At 37.5% G+C, this 21,884-nt stretch overlaps 1 protein-coding gene across 1 annotated transcript; it reads left to right on the top strand.

The window, feature by feature from the left end:
* Positions 1–1,213: 1,213 nt before the first annotated feature.
* LOC110062432 (3-hydroxyisobutyryl-CoA hydrolase, mitochondrial-like) lies at positions 1,214–21,808 on the top strand. Its single transcript, XM_089285089.1, has 17 exons — positions 1,214–1,442; positions 5,558–5,606; positions 6,058–6,084; positions 6,188–6,304; positions 6,635–6,719; positions 7,249–7,329; positions 8,791–8,843; positions 10,134–10,212; positions 10,968–11,045; positions 13,661–13,728; positions 14,568–14,654; positions 15,257–15,312; positions 16,036–16,117; positions 16,599–16,613; positions 17,480–17,584; positions 18,188–18,221; positions 21,440–21,808. The coding sequence occupies exons 1-17, from the start codon at positions 1,417–1,419 to the stop codon at positions 21,553–21,555; spliced, it is 1,158 nt and encodes a 385-aa protein (XP_089141215.1). The 5' UTR covers positions 1,214–1,416; the 3' UTR covers positions 21,556–21,808.
* The last annotated feature ends 76 nt before the right edge of the window (positions 21,809–21,884 follow it).

The following is a 21,884-nucleotide window of genomic DNA, read 5'->3' as shown; positions in this document are numbered from 1 at the left end:
GTCCATGTTTTTGCAGTTAAATCAAGGACCTTTCTGAAAGTACTAACGAGATCTCATTCTGTTTGAGGCTTGACCGTTGGGGATCTGGGTTCCAGATAAAGAACCAGCAACGATTGTGTTGTCACGCAATCTTCTCCTTAAGGAGGAGTGCTGCATGCGTGATGATCAAATAATGGGAAATCACAGTGAGTTAAAACTTGGTTCTAAAGCAGGGGAGCGGTGTGGGAAACTGCTAGAGAGAACATTTTTAGACATGCCTTATCGAGGAGTGCGGCGTGGGAAAGCAACAGCTCACAGGCGTAATGATTCTCTCCTCGCACCAATCTCTTCTCTTACGAATGGAAGAGGCTAGACGGGAGCTGGGTTGTTTGCATATTTACACGTCGTGTTTAACCTCGACTTTTTATAGTTAACTGAGCACGCTTTCATTTTTCCCAAAGCGCTTCACGCTAACTTCTGAGTTGTACATTGGATGTTGCTTGTAAACGACGCAGTTGAGGAAACGCAGTGATATTTAGATGGTCACATCCCCGCCCTCTGCCGCCTTTTCCTCGTACCAAGTTCCCTCCATAGCCCCTTCTTGTCGATGTACATGTTCTTTTAAAGGACCACGTGGCCCGCTTTTGTCTATTTTAATATACCCGTTTAGTGTCACTGGTATTACAGGATTTACACTCCCCACACCCCTTTTTTTCGATTTACGCGTGATAACATGGTCGTTTAATATACATGTTAATTCTTCATGTCAAGATGTACTCTATCATCAGATCATTTAACTTGCTTACATTTCACGTGAACTATTTAGTCTATCTATGGATTTTTTACATCAAAAGAAGCAAGTTCTCGGCACAGTCAGTTCTCTTCAATTTCATCTACAACCGCAGTTCATATATGAATTATCTCATATAAACTTCACATCATTTCATTCCTCACGGGAAGATATGAACTCAATTAAGTGGCCTCGCTCCCAATGTGTGGCTTCATAGCTCAGTTGGTAGAGCATCGCACCGGTATCGCGGAGGTCACGGGTTCGAATCCCGTTGAAGCCCTGATTTTTTTCAGGCTTCTTCTTTCCAGTTGCTTAAATTGGAAAATATACTGCGATGATCATTCTTCAATTTCAACTACATTTTCTATTATCAACCTCGTTCCCAGGGTCCTCTCTCTTCCTCCCTCTACTTTCTCGAGCGAGGAAGAGAGAGGGCCCTGGGAACGAGGTTGTTCTATTATATGACGAGGGGTCTTATATGTACAATTACCCCGTCTGATCTTTTGCCGCTGAACCAAACGTTTGATTGTTTCAACTTTCCTCTGAGCTCGAGATTGGTGCGATCTACAGTATAGTGCGATCGACATACGATTTGTGCAACTTTTGAGCTAAGATTTCAGGAGCAATAACTGTTTGAAAAAGACCCGATGTACCCAAAACGCTGGATAAACAGGTGATACTAACTACTCTAGTGATAACTTACATTTTTCCATGGCGCCCGGATTTCCAAACCCCTCACGTTATATTATTTCGCATTATTCGGTATATAATTCATGGTAGGCTACCATATAGTGTTCGGTATATAATTCATGGTAGGCTACCATATAGTCTCCCAGCCATATTAGTCATCCAGATATCCCTCAATAATGCTAACCAATGAAAGCCTGCAAACCCTTGTATACCCCTGTACACCCTTGTAAACCCTTGTAAACCCCTCTATACCCATACAAACCCTTGCAAACCTCTGTATACCCTTGTATACCCTTGTAAACCCTTATATACCCCTGTACACCCTTGTAAACCCCTGTATACCATTCTATACCCCAGTACACCCTTGTAAACCCCTGTATACCCTTACATACCCTTGTATACCCTTGCAAACTCCTGTATACCCCTATACAATCATGTAAACCCCTGTATACCCTTATATACCCTTGAATACCCTTGTAAACCCTTGTCAACCCCTGTATACCCTTGTAAACCCTTGTACACCCCTGTATACCCTTGTATACCTTGGTAAACCCTTGTATCTGTTGTATACCCTTGTAAACCTCTCTATACTCCTGTAAACCCTTGTAAACTATTGTAAACTCCTGTACACCCTTGTATACCTCTGTAAACTCTTGTATACCTCTGTAAACCTTTGTATATCCCTGTAAACCCTTGTATACCCCTGTAAACCCTTGTATACCCTTGAAAACCCCTGTAAGCCCTTGTATTCTTCAGTAAACCCTTGTATGCCCTTGTACAGCTATGTAAACCCTTGTATACCCCTCTGTTTGCCTAAAAAACGCAAAAAACATTCTGTATGAAACCCAACTAATTTATTTAAGGCAGCGTGGCTGAGTGGTTAGGGCGCCTGACTTGAAATCCAGACAAGGGTATACAAGGGTTAACAGGGGTTTACAAGGGTATACAAGGGTTTCCAGGGGTATACAAGAGATCACAAAGGTATACAAGGGTTTCTAGGGGTATACAAGGGATTACAAGGGTATACAAGGATTTACAAAGGTATACAAGGGATTACAAGGAATTACAAGGGTTTACAAGGGTATACAAGGGTTTACAAAAGTATACAAGGGATTACAGGGGTATACAAGGGTTTACAAAGGTATACAAGGGATTACAGGGGTGTACATGGGATTACAAGGGTATACAAGGGTTTGCAGGGGTATACAAGGGATTACAAGGGTTTACAAAGGTATACAAGGGATTACAAGGGCTTACAAGGGTATACAAGGCTTTACAAGGGTATACAGGGGTTTACAGAGGTATACAATGGTTTATAGGGGTATACAAGGGATTACAAGGGTATGCAAGGGTTTACAAAGCTATATAAGGGTTTACAAAAGTATACAAGGGATTACAAGGGTTTACAAGGGTATACAAGGGTTCACAAGGATATACAGGGGTTTATAGTGGTATATAAGGGCTTACAGGGGTATACAGGGGTTTACAAGGGCTTAGAGGGGTATACAAGGGATTGCAAGGGTTTACATAGGTATAGAAGGGATTACAAGGGATCACAAGGGTTTACAAGGGTGTACAGGGGTTTACAAGGGTATGCAGGGGTTTACAAGGGTATATGAGGGTTTACAAGGGTATACGAGGGTTTACAAAGGTATACAGGGGTTTACAAGGGTATGCAAGGGTTTGCAAGGGTATTCAAGGGTTTACATGGGTAAATGGACTCACACGGGTGTTATAGGCATTATTATGGGATAGCTGGGAGACTATATGGTGGCTTACCATGAATTATATGCCCATTATTCTTGTAAGAGAGTCCCAGTCAGGCTATTAAATTTTACGCCGTGTCTCTATGTCCAGCAGCCGGACAGGATTTTCAAAATGCCCCGTGTCTGGCAGTCAAAATTATTTTATTGAAAATTTCAGTTAACAATGTCAAATCCTTGTTTATATGGCTGAATACTAATTTTGGTGAGCCCAGCACCTGGTATGTCGGGATTTATAATGTAGACTCTTATAAAATGACCGGCAGTCAAAACGTTTGAATAGCACTCTGGTTAGCCTAAGAAGCACTACGGTTAGACTAAAAAGTACTGCGGTTAGCCTAAAAAGCACTCCGGTTATTCTAAAAAGCACTCCGGTAAGCCTAAGAAGCACTCTGGTTAGCCTGAATAGCACACCAGTTAGCCTAAATAGCTCTGTGGTTAGCCTGTTTACGGTTAGCTTTCAATAATGCTAAGGGTAACTTAGTCTCCTCTGCAGCCGTTTTTTGGGTTGTCACACAATGCTTCCCCCAAAGAAACGGCTGCTCACATCCGAACCACACTCTTTTCCTTTTGTGTTTGTGGTTTGTTTGCGCTCTGTTGAACTGACCAATCACATAATAGCAAAGTGTGAATGACGTAAGCTTTCGCGTGAAAAGGTCTGCAGTACGAACACGCAAGGGATTTCTGGCTTTTGTTTCACGCTGCACATCACCAAAAGTAGGTAGTGTTCACATGCTACGATCATGACGGACTGAAAAAAACGTCAATGAAAGCCCTAAGTACAAGTGCTTCATGTGCTCATCGCTAAGTTCAGCTAATGAGAGAATATATATTTTCTGGAAATGTCGTATTGTAAGCGTCAATCAAGGGCTAAACGCTTCCGACATATTGTAATCAGGAGGAAAGAGCGGCATTCAGAACTCGCTGTCAACAAATCGAGCGAAGCTACTTGATTTCCTGGTTCCTTTATTAAGTTGAAATAGATATCGTCCTTCTCGACAATAATTTTTTGAGTTGAAAGCTTCTATTAATTAGCTTAAACTTTGAAAGAGTCTTCAGCTACATAGAAAGCTCGTTCAAGCGTCGCTGGTATTTTTCGGCGTCCCTAAACAAAAGCCGGAAATCTGTATGTTTCATTTGTGACATCTCCCACGACGGGATGCAAAGATAAAAAACATTCTCTGATTGGACAAGTTTCAAAAAGCGAATTTGGCACGAAAATGTTCTTGAAAATGGAACGGAAGCGGTGGTTGGCTAATTTTGTGAAAGGAATGTTGTTTGGATGTGAGCAGCCGTTTCTTTGGGGGGAGCGTTGCATGACATCCCAAAAAACGGCTGCGGAGGAGACTAAGGGTAACTCGATAAATACTTAAAAAATTCCAGAAATTGCCAGCCGGTTGCAGTGGTGCAGTGGTCATCAGTATCGCTTACCAGGCCGTTGACCCGGGTTCGATTCTTCTTGCGGTCACCTTTCATATCGTTCATTTTACGTTGTTTTACTATTAAAAAAAAAAGTTAAGTCTCACTGGCAGGCACAGAGTATTTTAAGAAACCTGTCCGGCTGCCGGACATGTAGCCACAGCGTAAATTTTACACAAAAACTTGGATGTTGATGAAATCAGGACTCATAACTGCCCCAAATTCACCTGGAATAGAAATATGTTTAAAAAAGTTAAATTGTGGGTGATGTTTTAAAGCAAAGAACTTAATGAAATGGTGAGTAGCTCATCCAGCTCAGATAAGCTTTATACTTTTCTACCATGTGAGCTTTTCATTGTTTAGTCATCACACCTTGGGGTCAGCATATTTTATCTACGAACATCTTCTTATGAGGGGGAGCAGGAGGGGGAGGGAGGGGGAGGGAGGGGGAGGGAGATATCCTCTGATGGGACTGTTCCATTATGGAGATAACTCATCTTCCTGTGGGGGTGTCCCATATGTGACATATGTCCATAAGGAATGTCTTTTTTGTGGTAGGGGTAACAAAAATCAATATTCCAGATTCCAATTGGACTGATGTGAGAGTTTTTTGGCTAAGTTGTACAGCACTTCTCACTAGTCAAACTTTATCTTTATTTTACTTGGTTATCAGGCAGCTGACATGCAAATTCCACTAGTCCTAGGTAATAATGGACAGGACTTTCGTTCTATAATTTCCATGCCCTTGATAATTTCTCAAAGGACTGCATTGTAAGTTGAAGTGGTCAGATTATTAGATAGGGATAGAACCTAGGGGTTTGGTATGGGTCAGTGGTTGTTGATAATTAATTACTACAACTATTTTGGGGAAAGATAATTATTAACTGTGTTTGTTTTGTACATTTCACCTTTCAAGGTCATCTTCTGTTGGTTGCCAACGGCTTAGAATCTTATGCAAACATCTAGTAAGTGTTGGAAGAATCTGTAAAAGTTATTCTTTAACTTTTCTCAAAATTTGTAAAAGTAAAATACATTTGCTAAAGGTAAAAATGCATGAATTCCTAGAGAATTTTAGCATGCATTGATTTTGCTGTTTACATACCTAGTTTGTGGACTATCGATTATGCTAAACAAAATCAGTCTAAATTGTCTGGGTGAGGGTGGTTCTGAAAAGAACTGTAAGACTGTTAGTGACTGATGTTTTGACAACCTGAGCAGAAGTCATCTTCAGTCAAGTGAATTGTGTTAGTCTGTCGATGATGTTATAAGTCTGGTCCGTTGAAAGTGATTGGTCAGTTTAGCCATGATGGTATTGGCTGGAAGACTCGTGCAAAGTTTGATGGCAATCATTGGTGGGTCTAAATCAGTCTCAATAAGGTTTTACTAGTAACTTATATTTTTCTTCCTTGATTTCAGAGGATGTCATCTACCAGTGCAGAAATGGTATTTATAACCAGTTAACCAGTTTAATTACCTGAAACTCTAACTTGCCATATCCAGTGATATCTTCATAACATGTGATATGTAAATCTGTTCAAATATTCAGGATGCAGAGGTATTACTTGAAATAAAAAACAAAGTCGGCATGATCACACTGAATCGTCCAAAGGCACTGAATGCTCTGAATCTGAATATGATCAGGCAAATCTATCCAGTATTAAAGGTAAGAAAAAATTGTAACATTTGAGGTTTTCATTAACGGCTGGGTACGGGGTAAATTGACCGGCTGTGAGGACGATTTGGCCTCAAGCAGTTGTCCTCTTGCTGAAAATGTTAATGACACCTTTGAAACTTATGCTGGTAGAACATAATGACTTTCTCCTTTTCCTTGACTTCAGTATAAACATGCTTCACCTGACTTCACTTTTAGTCATAACCCCCTTGGGGTTTGGGCCAGATATCAACATGCACTGTCCATAAAAAGCAAGTCACTTCCTTCTGTAGTGTAATCTAATTTCTTTTTTGCTAACTAGAGAATTGATTTATTTTACAGAAATGGGACGTGGATCCAGCGGTGGGTTTAGTTGTGATCAAGGGAGCTGGGGACCGTGCTTTTTGTGCAGGCGGTGATGTGCGAGGTAAGCTGGAATTGATTTATTGAACAGCTGAAACCTGTCTATCTTGTGTACTTTATCTGATTCATAGAACTGGAACAGACATGGTTCAAGCCTTGGTGGTGGTGGTGGGAGGGGAGGGGAGGGGAGGTTGGGACTCCCATATAAAAAGGAGAGGGTTGCTCATCAGAAAGTTTGAAAAGAATCCCTAAGAGGTACCATGATCCTGTTTTGTGGGCGTGGCTTGAAATTCTCTTTATTCCTAAGAGGTACCAATTCTAAAACAACACATTAACTGACCCCTTCATTATTTTTAAAAATAGTGATAAAGATGATTACTTCAAAAAACTTCTAGTTATAAAGTTGATTTTCAGGTATCTCCTGTCATACTAAAGGGTACCGCAAAAGCTCCTGCTGTGGACCATTTAAGGCTGAACACCCTAAGCAGTACCAAAAAGTTCTGCATTCTTCCACCGCTAAAAGGTATAGGAGGTCCCTTCTCAGGCGGTTGAAGTCAAAATCTGAACAAATTTTATTGCATCAAAATTTACAGCAGTTGCAGATGCTGGAAAAAAGGGTGATGAGCTTACCAAAATATTCTTCAAAGAGGAATACATGTTAAATTATGCCATAGGTAAGTTACATTTTGTTTAATAGTGAAGATTGTATATATATATGCAGCAATGGTCCTGTCTTCTAGAAAGCAACAATTGTAATACTTACAGGTAACATACTTAATTCAGTTACATGTGTAATTTCTCAGCACTTGGTAGATTCTGGTCAAAAGAATGAAAGCTATTCAGGAATTGTACAATTTTTTTCTGTAGTAGGAATAAAAGCCTTCCTGGAAGGAAATGCTATATACAATATGCTATGTAAGATGCTATAGATCCTTATAGATAGATCCTTGCGGTATCTTGTAAGCAATCTTACACAGAATGATTCGTGATGACAACCACAGGATCCTGTACATTCTGATAGGGCTTTATATATTGCATGAGATCCCACCCTATAAGACCCTGTTAGATGCCACAAAATCCTTTAGGATGCGCTATGTAGAATTTCAACCAGGAAGATAAGATTTCTTGTCACCATATGTTGGCTCCATAGTGTTGCATGTACTAAAGTGTTATCTCTTGATAATATTATTGCTTTTTCTTTTGTTTTTACTCTCCGTTCATTTTAACCTGCCCTGCTACATGCAGTAAGCAAGTATAATGAAATTGTGTTTCACAATCATCTCAGTTAAAATGATAGCTTTTAGTCTTGAATTGAATTTCCCAAGCTTGCAAATGAGTTTTCCATTGTTTATGTTGCTTTGAGCACTCATCTGACAGTTTCTTCATTTTATGCATGATCAGATGACTTTCCAGAAAAACTAAAACCGTGTTAGTTAAAGTAGTGACTGACATAATCTGAGTTTCCCAAATTTCTTAGAAATTTACTGAAAGTGGCAAAAGAAAATGAGCTGTTAGTTTTGCTTTTTGTGATCATGCTGACATCACAAAATATCAGAGAACCCTCAGTGACATTTCCTTTGAGCTGCAGATTACTATTAGCTTTTGCCATCAGCGTGCTTGGAATTGTAAAAATGTAAGGAGCCAATTCTATACTAGCTAGCAGATGATGAATCAGAGTGTTAATAAAGTATACATAATAAAGTATACATCACTTCCTTCTAATGAATTCATCATGATCTTATTTTCTGTTTGTGTCTATTTAACAAATTGACGTCAGTTTTTCGTACGTCTTTCCTGTTATTGATCATGAATTTTGTCATAACATTGTCAAACTAGCTGTGGATTGATGAGGTGATAGCTGAGTGGATCCGCAGACTACTTTGACAAAGTTATGACAAAATTCATTGTCAACAACAGGACAGATGTACGAAAAACTGACGTGGATTTGTTTTTTTTACAATTATAATAAATTATCAAATTGTCCACTCTCGGTTGTTGCGTCAACATCACATAAATTATAAATTTGTGCGTCTGTACACCTATTGGCAATGAAAATTAGCCAATGAGCTCACAGGAATTTCTGCAGTTATTGTAAAAGGCTGCTGTGTAATTTTGTTGCGTATATTGATTTCCAGGAACATTACAAACTCCTTATGTTGCTTTTATTAATGGAATAACAATGGGAGGAGTAAGTAAACGTGAATATTTCAGTTGTCACAATTTTTCTAAACAATTTTGTAAAGCTAAAAGTTATCCAAAACTGTTGCTCTTGTCACTATTAAATAAATATCTATATTTCCCTGGTAGATTCTTCCCGAAGTCTTTTAGTGTTGGATGACAGAGCAAAAGAATATCAGAATTTAACAGGGACTTCATTTTTTTCAGGATTTATGGATTTATTTATTGATGCCTTTTTTCCTGATATGTATTTAACAATTATTTGCTGAAGGCGAAGTGAACATTGGTGAATGTTCACCAAGACAAAGTTGAGGTGAATATTTACCAATGCTCACGGAGCCTGAAGCGAATAATTGTTTTAGTATCATTTTCAGAGATGAATATCAAGGACTACAAAATAACGGACTAAAACATAAAAACACCTAACATAATTCTTTGTTTGCATATGAAGCCGTAGTTTTAATACTAAGCTTACATGTACATCAATTGTGTATCAATTTACTCATCAAGTTCAGCAGTGAAAAAAAAAAAAAAAAAAAACGAGTGGAACACTATGAAAAATAAATTCATCCAGTACCTTTATTTTATCATTGTTAATTGACTTCATTCACGGTTGTCATCATTGTCTAAAAATGAGTAGCTTTAGTTTGAAGAAAAATAAATTTTGGTCAATCAATCTGACCTGCCTGCTGGCGATCAACATAACCACTGCATTTACGATTCTTAAATGCCTTGAACATGAGTCCTTGAAAAGATTTTTGGTCCAAGGGCAACAGCAGTCCTTTTGAAAATTCTTCATCCTTTCAAATATCCCAGACTTGGAGTGATGTCTTCTGAATAAATGAAAATTTCATTCACAACTATCTGCCATGTTTAATTACTGAGATGGCAAAGGTAGCAGGCTTAGTAACCAGGCCTAAAAAATATTATATTTACTGCCTAGTGCTGTGAATATAACGTCATATAAGGAATCGCTCAACCAATCAGATTGCTGGAAACTCTTTGTTCAACTCTGAAATTATACTAATGAATTATATAGTGTTACATAACATCAATATCAAGTGCTTAAGATTCAATCATTGCCAGCACACTACACCATTTTTCACAGCACTATTTACTTAAGCAGTCAAAGTATTCTGTGAGGACTTGCCATAATAATTATTGACAAGTACTGTCCTGTACATGTAACTCTCAAGTATAGTAGATACTTTTGGTTTCAATCCAGACCAAGAACTGAAAATGTGAAAATTAGCCAAAGACAACTCAATTTTTTTAGAGTTGACTGCATGTCTATTTTCAGGGTGTTGGTTTATCTGTCCATGGTCGATTCCGAGTTGCCACAGAGCGTACAGTATTTGCTATGCCAGAAACGGCAATAGGTATGATACAACCGTAAGTCAAAAGACCTCTAATGATACTAGCATAACAGGACTGTGTGTTGTATAGAAAGTTGGGTTATGGCTTTCTGTTGGAAAGGTCTATGGTTCAACTCTTGGTAAAGGTTATGAATGTGATCTAGATAACAGATGTGTCTGCCAACTTGCCAGCAAGTTACTTCTGACATAACTACCAATGCATTGGCTGACACACCACTAACATGTTGGCTGGTGCCTTGGTTGAATCAGGTGCAGTGTTCAGCAGTGTTCTGAAATGACTTTGATCTTGAATACTGTTTGTAAAAACCAACCTTACCTGCACCTCATTATTACCAGTACATTTGACCTGAGAGAGTGGTCACTGACACTCGGGTAGTTACTTTCTAACTACATGTACATGATCTCTTTAAATCTCTCCCCCCCCCCCCCCCCCCCCCCCACCCGTGATAATATGGCCAGATTGAATACATATCAGTTGGCTGACAAAGATTGCATCATCCTTGCTTGACATATTTGGTAGTGAAGGAAAAGAGGAGGCCATTGCAGCTCAAGTTTTTTACCCAATCACAGAACTAGGGAAACGTCAAACAATGGCAGATGCCAAATTCATTCCCGCTCCCGTTACTAAAATAATTATGGATTTTAAAATAAGTCCTTCGGATTTAAAGAAGTTGTTAGATAAGTGTCAATATTGGAAGGCTAGTTTTCCCATGTATTCTGTTCTGAATAACAACTCTACCCTTTTCCAACTTTAAAAGGTCTCTTTCCTGATGTTGGTGGAGGGTATGTGCTACCCAGAATGAGAGGAAAGTTAGGTCTTTATCTTGCTTTATCAGGTGAGAACTATATTTTTTATTCCTTGTTCCATGGTAAATGATTTGAGCTAAAAAAATATTTCACCAGTGATTAATACCACTTTTCTTACTTAGAAACAACAAGAAGATCTTTAAGATCTTACAACCACACTTTTAAAAGTTAACTGTTTTGGTAGCACTACAGTCGCAATGCAATGCACATTCCAAAGCAGTCCTTGATGATTCATTGATTACTGCAGACACCACATCACTTGATCAACACAACCTGTATTATTGCACCATCAGTCGTAGCCGTTGTGAAATCTCCGATGACGTAATTACTTCCGGCACATGTCATAATATGGGATCATGAGTGACCTGAAGAAAAAAAAACGAAAAAAAAAATCGGTTTTGAACCTATTTCCAGCAAACTTGGCACACCAGAAGCTGAGAAAATTACCCTAGTTCCGGCCATCATTTTTCAGCTCTTTTCGTCATATCCTTCCCTTGGGAGGGTTTTGTAAAGTTAGCGAATTAGTATGCAAGCCACCATAATGGTGATTGCTATCGGCGAAATGTTCATTTGTTCAAAAATTGCAGCCAGATCTTTAGGAGATGGGAGTCAGGACATTTGTAAGGATACCGAAAGTAATTTGGGACCAGTTCCTGGCTTGTAAGGCTGAAATTATCCAGAAGTAAGCTTTTTTTAACTTGAACGTAACAAAGGCCATGTGGGGAACAAATTGAATAAATTATTGGCTCTTCTCACTGTCTCGTTCTGTTTTTTGTTTCGTTCTCTTTTGGGGCCCGCCGAGGTCATTTTTTCGTCTAGTTAACCTGAGAAAAGTTCGAAAAAGATGTTCCTCTTCAATTTTCAGCTCTCAGGCAATAATGCTGGATTTTTTTACCAAAACGTCGGTTTGTGTTATGTTCGTGTGTTTCGGTGGCTATGGGCGACTGTCGCTTCCTTTGTTGACTTAAGCAATGAAGCAAGGTGACAAAAATAATCTAATTATATTTAGTTCTGGTTTTGTTCGATTTCGTTGAAATTTTAATATGATGAAGCTGGATTGTTAAGGAATAGATTTTACTACTGCTGATATGCAGTAGCTAGTAACGCTTAAGTGATATACTGGTACCGCTTCGAAGTCAGGGTTTTGAAGAGATTTTATTGCAAAGCGTGAGTTCGGCATGACTTTGTAATCTGAGATTTTCGTTGACCCTGAAGAAACAAGGTTTGGCGAGTAAACATTACAGATTGCATAATTCAAAGTTGGCCAAGTGGAGGTCTGTGTCTGGTCACCGACAGAAAAAAAAAAAACCACGGGTAGAACATGAACTGTGCTCAGCCCATGGCTGCACGGTTAATAACCAGGAAACCTGTAATGCCAGTAATTCAATATGGACCTCTTTACCAGTGTCATGCAAATCATATCAACAATTCTTTGTATTTTTCATATAAACATAAAACTATCTCGACAGATCAGTAAATCAGCTAAATTAAGCAAATATATGCAAAGTTTCACAAGAATCTGTTGCAAAGTCATGACAATATGGGACCCCACAAACTTACTAGTTTTTACATCTAGAAATGCGTGCCAGGGGGCCAGGGAAGCATTACATCCCCCCCCCCCCCGTCCCCTGCCCCTACCCTGAACTTTATGGAAGATTAGTTCACAGTATACTGTAAATACAAGTAAATGTTTATATTGTAGAATTAGTTTCATAGTGAATGAGTGGAAGACCTTTTGTAAGGACCCAGGTCCCTCTTTCTGTCAAAACAAAATAGTATCACAAAATAGTAATTTTCAGTTTGGAAATTCAGGTGCCAGCTTTTCAGCAAGCTGTTTCGTAGTGATTGTGATGATTTTTCAGTCTGTGTCACCTTTTTTAGCATGCTTCTGATTTTTAAAAAACCTACCTTAATAGGTGGTGTACCATATGAGTTACTGTACACCTTTTTGTAGGTTCTAATTTTCACCACTTTTACTTTGGTTTTCATTATCGCTGTTAAGAAACTTTCCACACACAAAAACCACCAATCTACAAAATTAGAAACCTGCAAAAACTACCACAAGCTGTTGAATCCACAATTGTAATTAAATTAGATAAACATTAGAGTCTCACTTACAAGTATCTGTTTGTTACTAAAAGAACTGGACATCATGAACAAGGCTGCTATTTTTTTATTTTATTTTTATTTTTATTTTTATCAGAGTATATAATGATAGCAATAATGGCTTGTTAGCAGGACGATGCTTCACATAACCAGTGACTTTGTTTGTTTACTGAGGTTTGGTATTTGATTTATTAACCAAAAATACCTGACCTCAGCATACAAACAAGGTCATTTCTGATGGTCCAGGGCTAAATAAGTGGATTTTACAGTTAGGCAAGTGGGTTCTATCTTAGGCAAGTGGAGTTTTTTTTGGGGCAAAATCTGAGAAAATTTAATTACCAAAGTAGTGTAAGAGATCCTATTTTGTTTTACTTTAATTTTAATTTTAGTCATCATAATCAATCATGACTGACAGATCCAAAAATCCCAGTTACAGTATGCCCAAAGGGAAACCTGGAATACAAATTTTCTTTGCACCCAGAAATCTCCTTCGTGTTAACAAGTTTGTTCTGATATAATGTGATTCATGTACTTTTAGGTGAAAGGTTAAAAGGTTATGATGTTAAACATGCTGGAGTGGCCACTCATTTTGTCACCAGTGAAAAGGTGTTTATCAATGAATTATTGTCAAAATTAAATGGGAAATGTAAATTCAGCAATATAACTACTGTTGATATAATGAAGATCCCTGTGACTGGAACAATGATTAATGCGTGAAGCTGAAACTCCTTGCTGATGCTATTGCAGCAACAGATCAAGAGCAAACTCATACGATCATTGCAACTAAAGTGATAAAAAAGATAACTGAGCTGAGCCAGGCCATGTAATTGAATTGCTGAAAAGGTCACTCGGCTGTCAAAGGCTTCGATTGTTTTCATTCAGATAATGTTTGCATCAATGGCGTTGGATGCTAGCATCTTTAATTATCTTATGACCTACATGGGATATTTTTTGCATTTTTCTCGCTAATTTTTGTCAATAATTTTGATAGTTGAAAACCAGCTATTTGTATTGAGCATCTAAGAGTATGGCAGTGTGATGAACTGTTCACCACTTGTGCCACACAGCTTTACAAACATTATGTTTGACAAGTTCAAAAGAAAACAACTCAGTTCCTGACCTTGAGAAGGATTTTCTCAAATTGGACACAGGCACAAATTAAAATAATACAGTTACTGGAAAGTTGTCAAATTGAGTTCTTTCAATCATATAAATGTATATATCTATTCAAATTTCAAGTGGCTGTTTATTTCAGGCAATGTCTGCCATAAAATAATGCAACTTTAAATATTTCGTTTCTTTTTAAAATTTTATGTTCTTTAAAATTGCTGTTTTATTTTTTGTTTGAAGATCCTTGCAAGATTGATTTTTTTTCTTAAGTGCCCTTTCTGAATTGGTTAATTTGTTTGATGAAACTGGTAACATTTTCCCTGTTTGATTTGCAGCTCTCAGACCTGGAGTCATCATTACTTAACCTTAGTGATCCACAACTGAATGATGTACAAAACGTGTTAGATGATTATGATAAAAAGGTATTAGGATATTTTTTTGGAATTGTAAGAACCAAAAAAAAGGTCAAAGAGAAAGGTGAAAGATCAAACACTACCTGATAATATTATTATAAACCTGCCAACTTTTTCCAACATGCGGGCATTAGATTTTTGTTCTGGGAGTATGAGGATTTCGGAAGATGACTTGACCATAGCTGAAGACTTCCCAAGATTTACGAGAATGTCCCAAAGATTTCCAAAGACTTTTCGAACTTTTCCCAGTTCCAATCCCACATTGTGTTTTGCCAAACATAGTATCCTCACCAGTACTTTCTCTTGAAAAATTATCAGAAAATTGAGGAAAGTGTACCATCATTTATTGGACTTCCCTTTTCTTGCATCTTGAGTTCAAGCAACAATGTATCTGGGCTAATTTAAGCACAAGACTAGTCCATAGTGGGTTTTGTTGATCATATGCTCTCAGAAAACATGCATGGGCTAGTAAGTTTGTTTATTATAATTTGAATAGGCCAGACTACCTTTGGCTAGTAGAGATTTTAATCCTCTAATTGTGAACCATAGAAATTCCTTAAAGAAGTATAGGTAACAAAGACCTAAGATAACAAATATTCATCTCTTTACAGTGTTCTGAGGGACAAAAACAATTTGTACTAGAAAAATTTACACACAAAATAGATAGGTAGGTAAATATTACATTTAACACTTAATAGTTATTTGAGGGTCATTACAGAAGCTGATTAAGAAGAGATACATATCAGATTTATTGATCTGTGAGGATCCCTATGTCGTTAAATGAAGTCATGATAACATAACTTCCTTAGCTAAGGAATTATGGAGAGAGTAAGGCTGAAAAAGTTTTCATGTTGAGTCTGAATGGCATTTCATTCAAGAATTTCATAACATTACAATGGAACTTTAGATAGTTACACATTTAAGGAGAAATACAGGCAATAAATGAGAGGCATTTGGATGTCACAGAGGTGGGCTGGCCTAATGGTTAGTGTGCTTGACTTTGGGTCAAGCAGTCTGGGTCTGAGCCCTGGTTGGGATCATTACATTGTTTTCTTCAGCCAGACAATACTCTCACGGTGCGTCTCTCCACCCAGCTGTAGAAATGGGTACCGGTGAATTTAATGCTGGGGGTGACCCTGCAATGAACTAGCATCCCATCCAGGGGGGAGTAGGAATACTCCTAGTCACTTCATGCTACAGAAACTAGGATGAGCTCTGGTTGTATCGACTACTGGTTTGACGTAGACATTTATTTGAATGTCATCCTGGCATCCTTTAGGAGTTAAAATAAAATTATAATGGTCAAATGTAGAGGTTGTTTTTACAACCTCTACACCCTCTAGTGATGCCTCTAATATTTTATTAATTAAATGTGTAATTTGCCAAATAGCTGCTTTGATAAACCAACTTTAGAAGAGATTTTACAGGCATTGAAGGAAGATGGATCAGACTGGGCATTGAAACAAATCGAGGTAAATGTTTCCATTTTCTTAGGGTGGGACAGTAATTAGCCTCAGGCTTGGAACAACTTTCATTTATTAGAATTTTCATACAGGAATGTTTGTTGTCTTGAGACAACTGCTGCTCATAAATTATGTCAGTAGTCTCATTGCTAAATGTTTCCTATAAGACACCAAAAGGCATGTGAAGTGCTCAGCTGATAGTTGCCATTGTGCATGGTTTTCTTTCTACATGAAAAGTCTCAAAATAATTTATTTCAATACATTTAAAGTGACAAAATGCTCCTCTTTTAAGAAAAAACATTAGTTTTAAAGTAATCTTTAACCAATTTTTACAATTTATTATTTATTATAAGAAAAGACAAAACTTCCAATACTTCTAATTATAATGAATAGAAATAGCATTTTAGAAAATGATCATTTTATAGATATACCTGTTTTAAACCAAGAATTTTGTTTTCTAGTTAATATATATTTTTTCTTCTGTTCTCAGGTCTTAAATAAAATGGTAAGTCCAAATTGATGTGATGACTTCATACATAATTTAAGTCATTTCAATTTTGTATTAATTAATTTGCAGTCCTAAATTCTACATTCCTGTCTCCCATTCCCCTGAGCAATAAAGAAAATAAAATTATGACTGTAAGGAAGGATGTCACACAGTGTTGAAGTTCATGTAGACAGCATTATTGCTGGATATGGCTGATTTTTCCATCTCTTTTCTAAAGAATAAGACATAACCTAGCAGGTTAAGTGTAGAGTGTGTGACATGTTACATTGAGTGTGTGACCGCAAGTTTGTGTACTGCAATATATGCTGGGACTTTGTGAGAGATGAACCATGTGCTCAGAGATTGTTATGTAAAAATCATGGAGTAAATACTGATTTTTGCTGGAAGCTGGCTGCTTTTAAAACCCAGATGTAAGTGTTTTTGTGTTAGCACTGGAACATAAATAAGGGGTACTAAGAAGAATTTTCAATTGAGTGTCTTAACAATGGGCATTATGCAACAAACATAAATAACACAGAAAAAACAATGAGAACTTGAAGAAAATACACCAAGTCATGATTGGTTGTCTGGTTTTTCATTTGATTGGATCAAAGGCAAGAGTTTTTCATACCAATCACAGAGTGTGGTAAAGCAACACGAGAGGAGTCGATTTCTTTCAGCATTGAATAGAAAACTTCCCCAGAAAACAAAATTGACACCGATACTGGTAGATAATTATAATAAATTAGTTCAAGAATGAATTTTAACTCTTACTTTGAATGTTTCTTGTTGTCTCATTACTTAGTTGACATGAAAAATGTGTTTGCTGGATCACGAGTGATTGATGAGTACATCAACCATAAGATTTTCTTTTTATTTTCTAGTCTCCAATATCTTTGAAGATAACATTAAGGCAGCTGCAAGAAGGAGCAAACTTGAGCCTAGGAGAGTGTTTAAAGATGGAATACAGATTAACCCAGAGGTGTATGGTAAGCATACTTCAATTCGTAAGGATTATCAGTATTAAATTCTTACGATACTTTGTCAGTGTATTGTTAAGAAGTCAGCTGATAAGAATAAACAAAATTATCATGTAAGGGAATTGTCTTGATTATGTCAAAGTCAATAACCAGTAGTCTCGGAAATGACAATAAAATTATTAATTGGCAATGGAAAGCTACCTATTTCCAGTTTGAAATTGAAAATTTTGGTGAAAAATAACTGTTCCTTTTGTGACTTAAGTGATATGGCAGATTACTTACTGAGCTGATAGTTCATTTAGTGGAGTCATCTAAAAATGCATGCTACATGCATGCATGCTCTAAAAATGGTGACTGATGTTTTCCAAACTGAATGGAAGGTTAATAAAGAATTATTCATCAATGGATGGTCTCAAGTCTGCAAAATGAAACTAGTTGGTCAGTTTGTCTTCTCCACCTCTGAGGAAAAGTCTGTGTATCTGAGTATTCCTCTAGAGATTGTTTGCAGAAATGTGCAAGTTTTTTTAAAAACTCTTTAAAAAGTGATATTGCATGTTTGGAGAAGTTGCACGAGTATATTTTAGAAAACAATCAACTTCTGTTTGTTTGCAGGCGGATAATGATTTTTATGAAGGGATAAGAGCTGGTAAGAACTGTTCAACAATCTTGCCATTAATTTAAAGCTTACATATTAAAAAATAAGTAAATAGTGAGAGTATATTACATGGCTGCGCAGAGAAACAAAATTTCTCGACTGTTGAAAAGTTCCACGAATGAGTGCAGCAAACAAGTGAAATATTTTTCAGCATGAGAAGATAAATTCTGTATCTCTATCATGTAAAGATGGTGTGAACATAGAGAATTTACATGTTGATGATCAAAGTAGACAAGTCTTTTTTTGTTGCAGAATTTTCTAAAAGAAATAGAGAACAAGTTTGGGAGAACTCGAAAAAGCTGTGGAAACACTCACCTATCACCTCATGTTCCCACAGCATTTCTGAGGGTTCCCAATATGTTTGGCAGGATGCGGGATTTGGCTTTTTTTCACAGTGATATTCGGGATTTAAGCTGAAAATAGGGGCAGGAAGCGGGAATTTCAGTTGCGTGTGTGAGCGGGATTTCGTGTTTTTATAGGGTTGGGATGCGAGATTGTTGAGGGAAACAGAGCGGGATATGGGATTTCAATTCCAACGTGACTTCATCATAAGTTGACCAGCGGAAAAACTGCAAGCTGGCGGAAATAAACCTTTTGTGCGTATAGCTGTGTCAGGTTTCAAGTAAAGAATAGCAACAGCTCTGTGCCCATTAAATATTATCGCTTACCCTACGTATCAGACAGTATGAGGTCTTTGAGTCCTATTGTGATCTTTTGTGTTGGCCTCTGACATAAATGACATTTGTCCATTTCCGACATTTGCCTCCGTATTCTTGACCTCAGTGTTCTCAGTCCTGATCTTTTCTAGTTTTTCTAGTCTTTGACGTCTTTCGACCTTTTTACGAGCGCTAAGTGGTTTGTTGTGGCCAGTATGGCCACTCCGGATAGCGGTGACAGTAATTTACCGAACGAACCAGAAATGAAGTATGCGACATTATATTTTGGGTCGCCATTTATTATGAAAAGGGTGCAAGCGGGAATGCCTTCCTTCGGAAAGAAAAGTTCCGAGCACAGGTTTCACGGAAAGTGAGGACGCTCAAAGCTTTAAAAGAAACTGTTAGGTGTGTTTATTTTTTAAACGTTGGCTGCATTCAACTTTTTAGACCTTGTAGGCCCTTTTATTGTGATGTATTCCCGGTGTGTCTGGTCTGATCAGGCATGACCTTCATGCCCTCTGCTTTATGCTGTGACTGTTATGATCGTTCTGAAATGGTCTCGTTAACAGAAGTGGTTAATAATAAAAGTTTATGTGTAAATAGATGCATATTATTTAAAATACCTCGTTTGAATCGCACGTAAAGTTAGTGTCAACAGGTATGCTTTCCTCAAAGAGCGAAAAGAAGAATTAATATGAAATTTTATATATATTTCCGGTTTCAAATTCTTCACACGTGGACGGCACATGAGACTTTCTATGTCAAAACCAGCCTCATTCCCAGGGTCTCTCTTCCTCCCGACATGGGCTTAGGGACAGACCATCAGGCGGGAGTGGGAGTTTTTTTGTGGCGACTGTTTATACAATAATTTATTTTACAAGATGAAATTCTCTGCACGATTTCTTTTCGGAATATGACAGGGAAACGAACTTCCTGCTAGGGAGAGTGTCTACATTCGGCCCTGCTGTTCGGTTCAATAGCAGGCTAATGTTCTGCTAAGATACTCAATTAACATTTTTTCTTTTTTTTTCCAACAATTTGATTGTGCATGTTTGTACAACTCAATGGATGGAGATGATACGGACCAAATCTTCCTGTCTAACTAAAAAACATGATACATAAGAACAGGATTAGGGCCCATTGAGCTAGCGCCCGATCGAATGTCAGACGCACGAACTAACACACATCTTCAAATATTCAGCTGATTGTCTTCTAAAAAACCAGGACTAGGAGTATGGGATGAACAATCTCTCTCTTTCACTAATACGTCGAAAAAGAACAAAACAAAACAGTGAAACGTTTAAAGAAGGAAACGTAACAATCATTTCTGGTTACTTATCTGCTACCCATTGCATACAGATAGGCCTTTCATGATCTTTTCTGTAATGTTTATTTTTGTAAAGTTTCTGCGTTAATTATTTAACAAATTAATGATTAACAGAAAAACGTTATGGAAAAGTGGGCGGGATCGGGATTCCCAAGTAAAAAAGGGCGGGATGGCGGGATTAACAGGAAAAAATTAGCGGGAAAGCGGGATCTGAGAACCCTATTGTGGACCCTCATTTCTCATTCTCCCAAACTTCCACTTGTGTTTCTATTACACAATAAGATTATGAACTCGAGATTTCTAACTTGTGATAGTTGATGAGGGCGCAGCCCAAGTCAACTATCAACCATAGAAATCGAGAGCAAATAATCTTATTATTTTAGTGTAAATCTACTAGACGTCCAAAACTTTATCTAAATCCTCTTCATAGACACTTCAAAAACACCAAGAAGCAGCCGTCATTTTGTTAATATGAGAACACTGCTATGCCACTATCTATCACAGAATAGATAGTGAGTAGCATAGCCAATCAGAGAGTGGCATTCATGATAGAATGCTGGTGGATTTATACTAAAACTTGATAGAAACACAGAACATGTTTTCTATTTCTTAAATAAACACAATAAAGTACCAAGCCATTTCACTTTCACTGCAGAAAGTGTAATTTATTTTGTAACCATAGCAACAGTGAGCTTTTCCAGTGTGAAGATAACAAGTTATTTTCAATTGTGAAGGTATCATGTTTTTGTGCAAAAGCTCACCTGGTATTTCATTTGCCTAATCTTAATAAAAATTTGACTACAAGGCCAAGCTTTCTATGAGAGAATAGTTTATGAGGGGCAGCCAATTTGACTATCACTTATAGAAACACAGAGTAGAAGTCAGATTTTTCGAGTAGACACTCAAAAGGACAGCATTCCAAAACCTATAATTTATGTAATAAATGAATGATTTCCCCTCTCAAGAGCACCATGCATGAAATTATTCTATCAGTGAAAAGACAACAATGGGAGACTTAACAGGATTTGTGGATCTCCAGTGGAACACATCAAGTGTCTACTAATTGACAAGATAGTAAGAAAATAACATGACAGGTTGATTGCTATGCTAGGTACAAGTATGTGTGGTTAACAACTAATCCTGCAGCTGGGAACATGTAATGTGTGTTTGAGAGTTTTTATTTCCTTTCATCTCATGTCTTGTTGAATCTTGTCATTTTGTTTCAGTTTTAGTGGACAAAGATAACAGTCCCAAGTGGCAGCCAAGTACTCTAGATGCAGTGTCAAAAGGAAAAGTGGATAGCTATTTTGAAACTCTAGGAGACCGAGAACTTGTTCTTTAACTTTACTTAATTTCCTTAAATTAACAGTGATGGACAATCAATGTTGGAATCATCTCAAGAAAGTGTCAATAATGAGCAATAATAAGACAAAGAAAGGAAAATCCACAGTAAGAACTTTCTTGTTGACAGAGTCGTTATTGAGAAGTAACAAAATTCAAAAGAAGATCAAAACTATCAAGTGTTTTATATGGATGGGTTATTAGGGTACAGGGTGGCAGTTTTTAGCACATGAAATAAATCAGATAAAAACCTATGTTTGCCAATCTCTTTTTCACTTTTTAAAGGGAACGGTTTTAAAGTGAAGAAAGAATAAAATGAGGTCGGAGAAC

Source organism: Orbicella faveolata, unplaced genomic scaffold (assembly GCF_042242905.1).
Source record: "Orbicella faveolata isolate gen_17 unplaced genomic scaffold, um_ofav_v1 contig_13, whole genome shotgun sequence".
Classification (NCBI taxonomy): Eukaryota; Metazoa; Cnidaria; class Anthozoa; order Scleractinia; family Merulinidae; genus Orbicella; species Orbicella faveolata.
The sequence above is the reverse complement of the archived record's forward strand: the minus strand, read 5'-3'. Positions and strand labels throughout refer to the sequence as shown.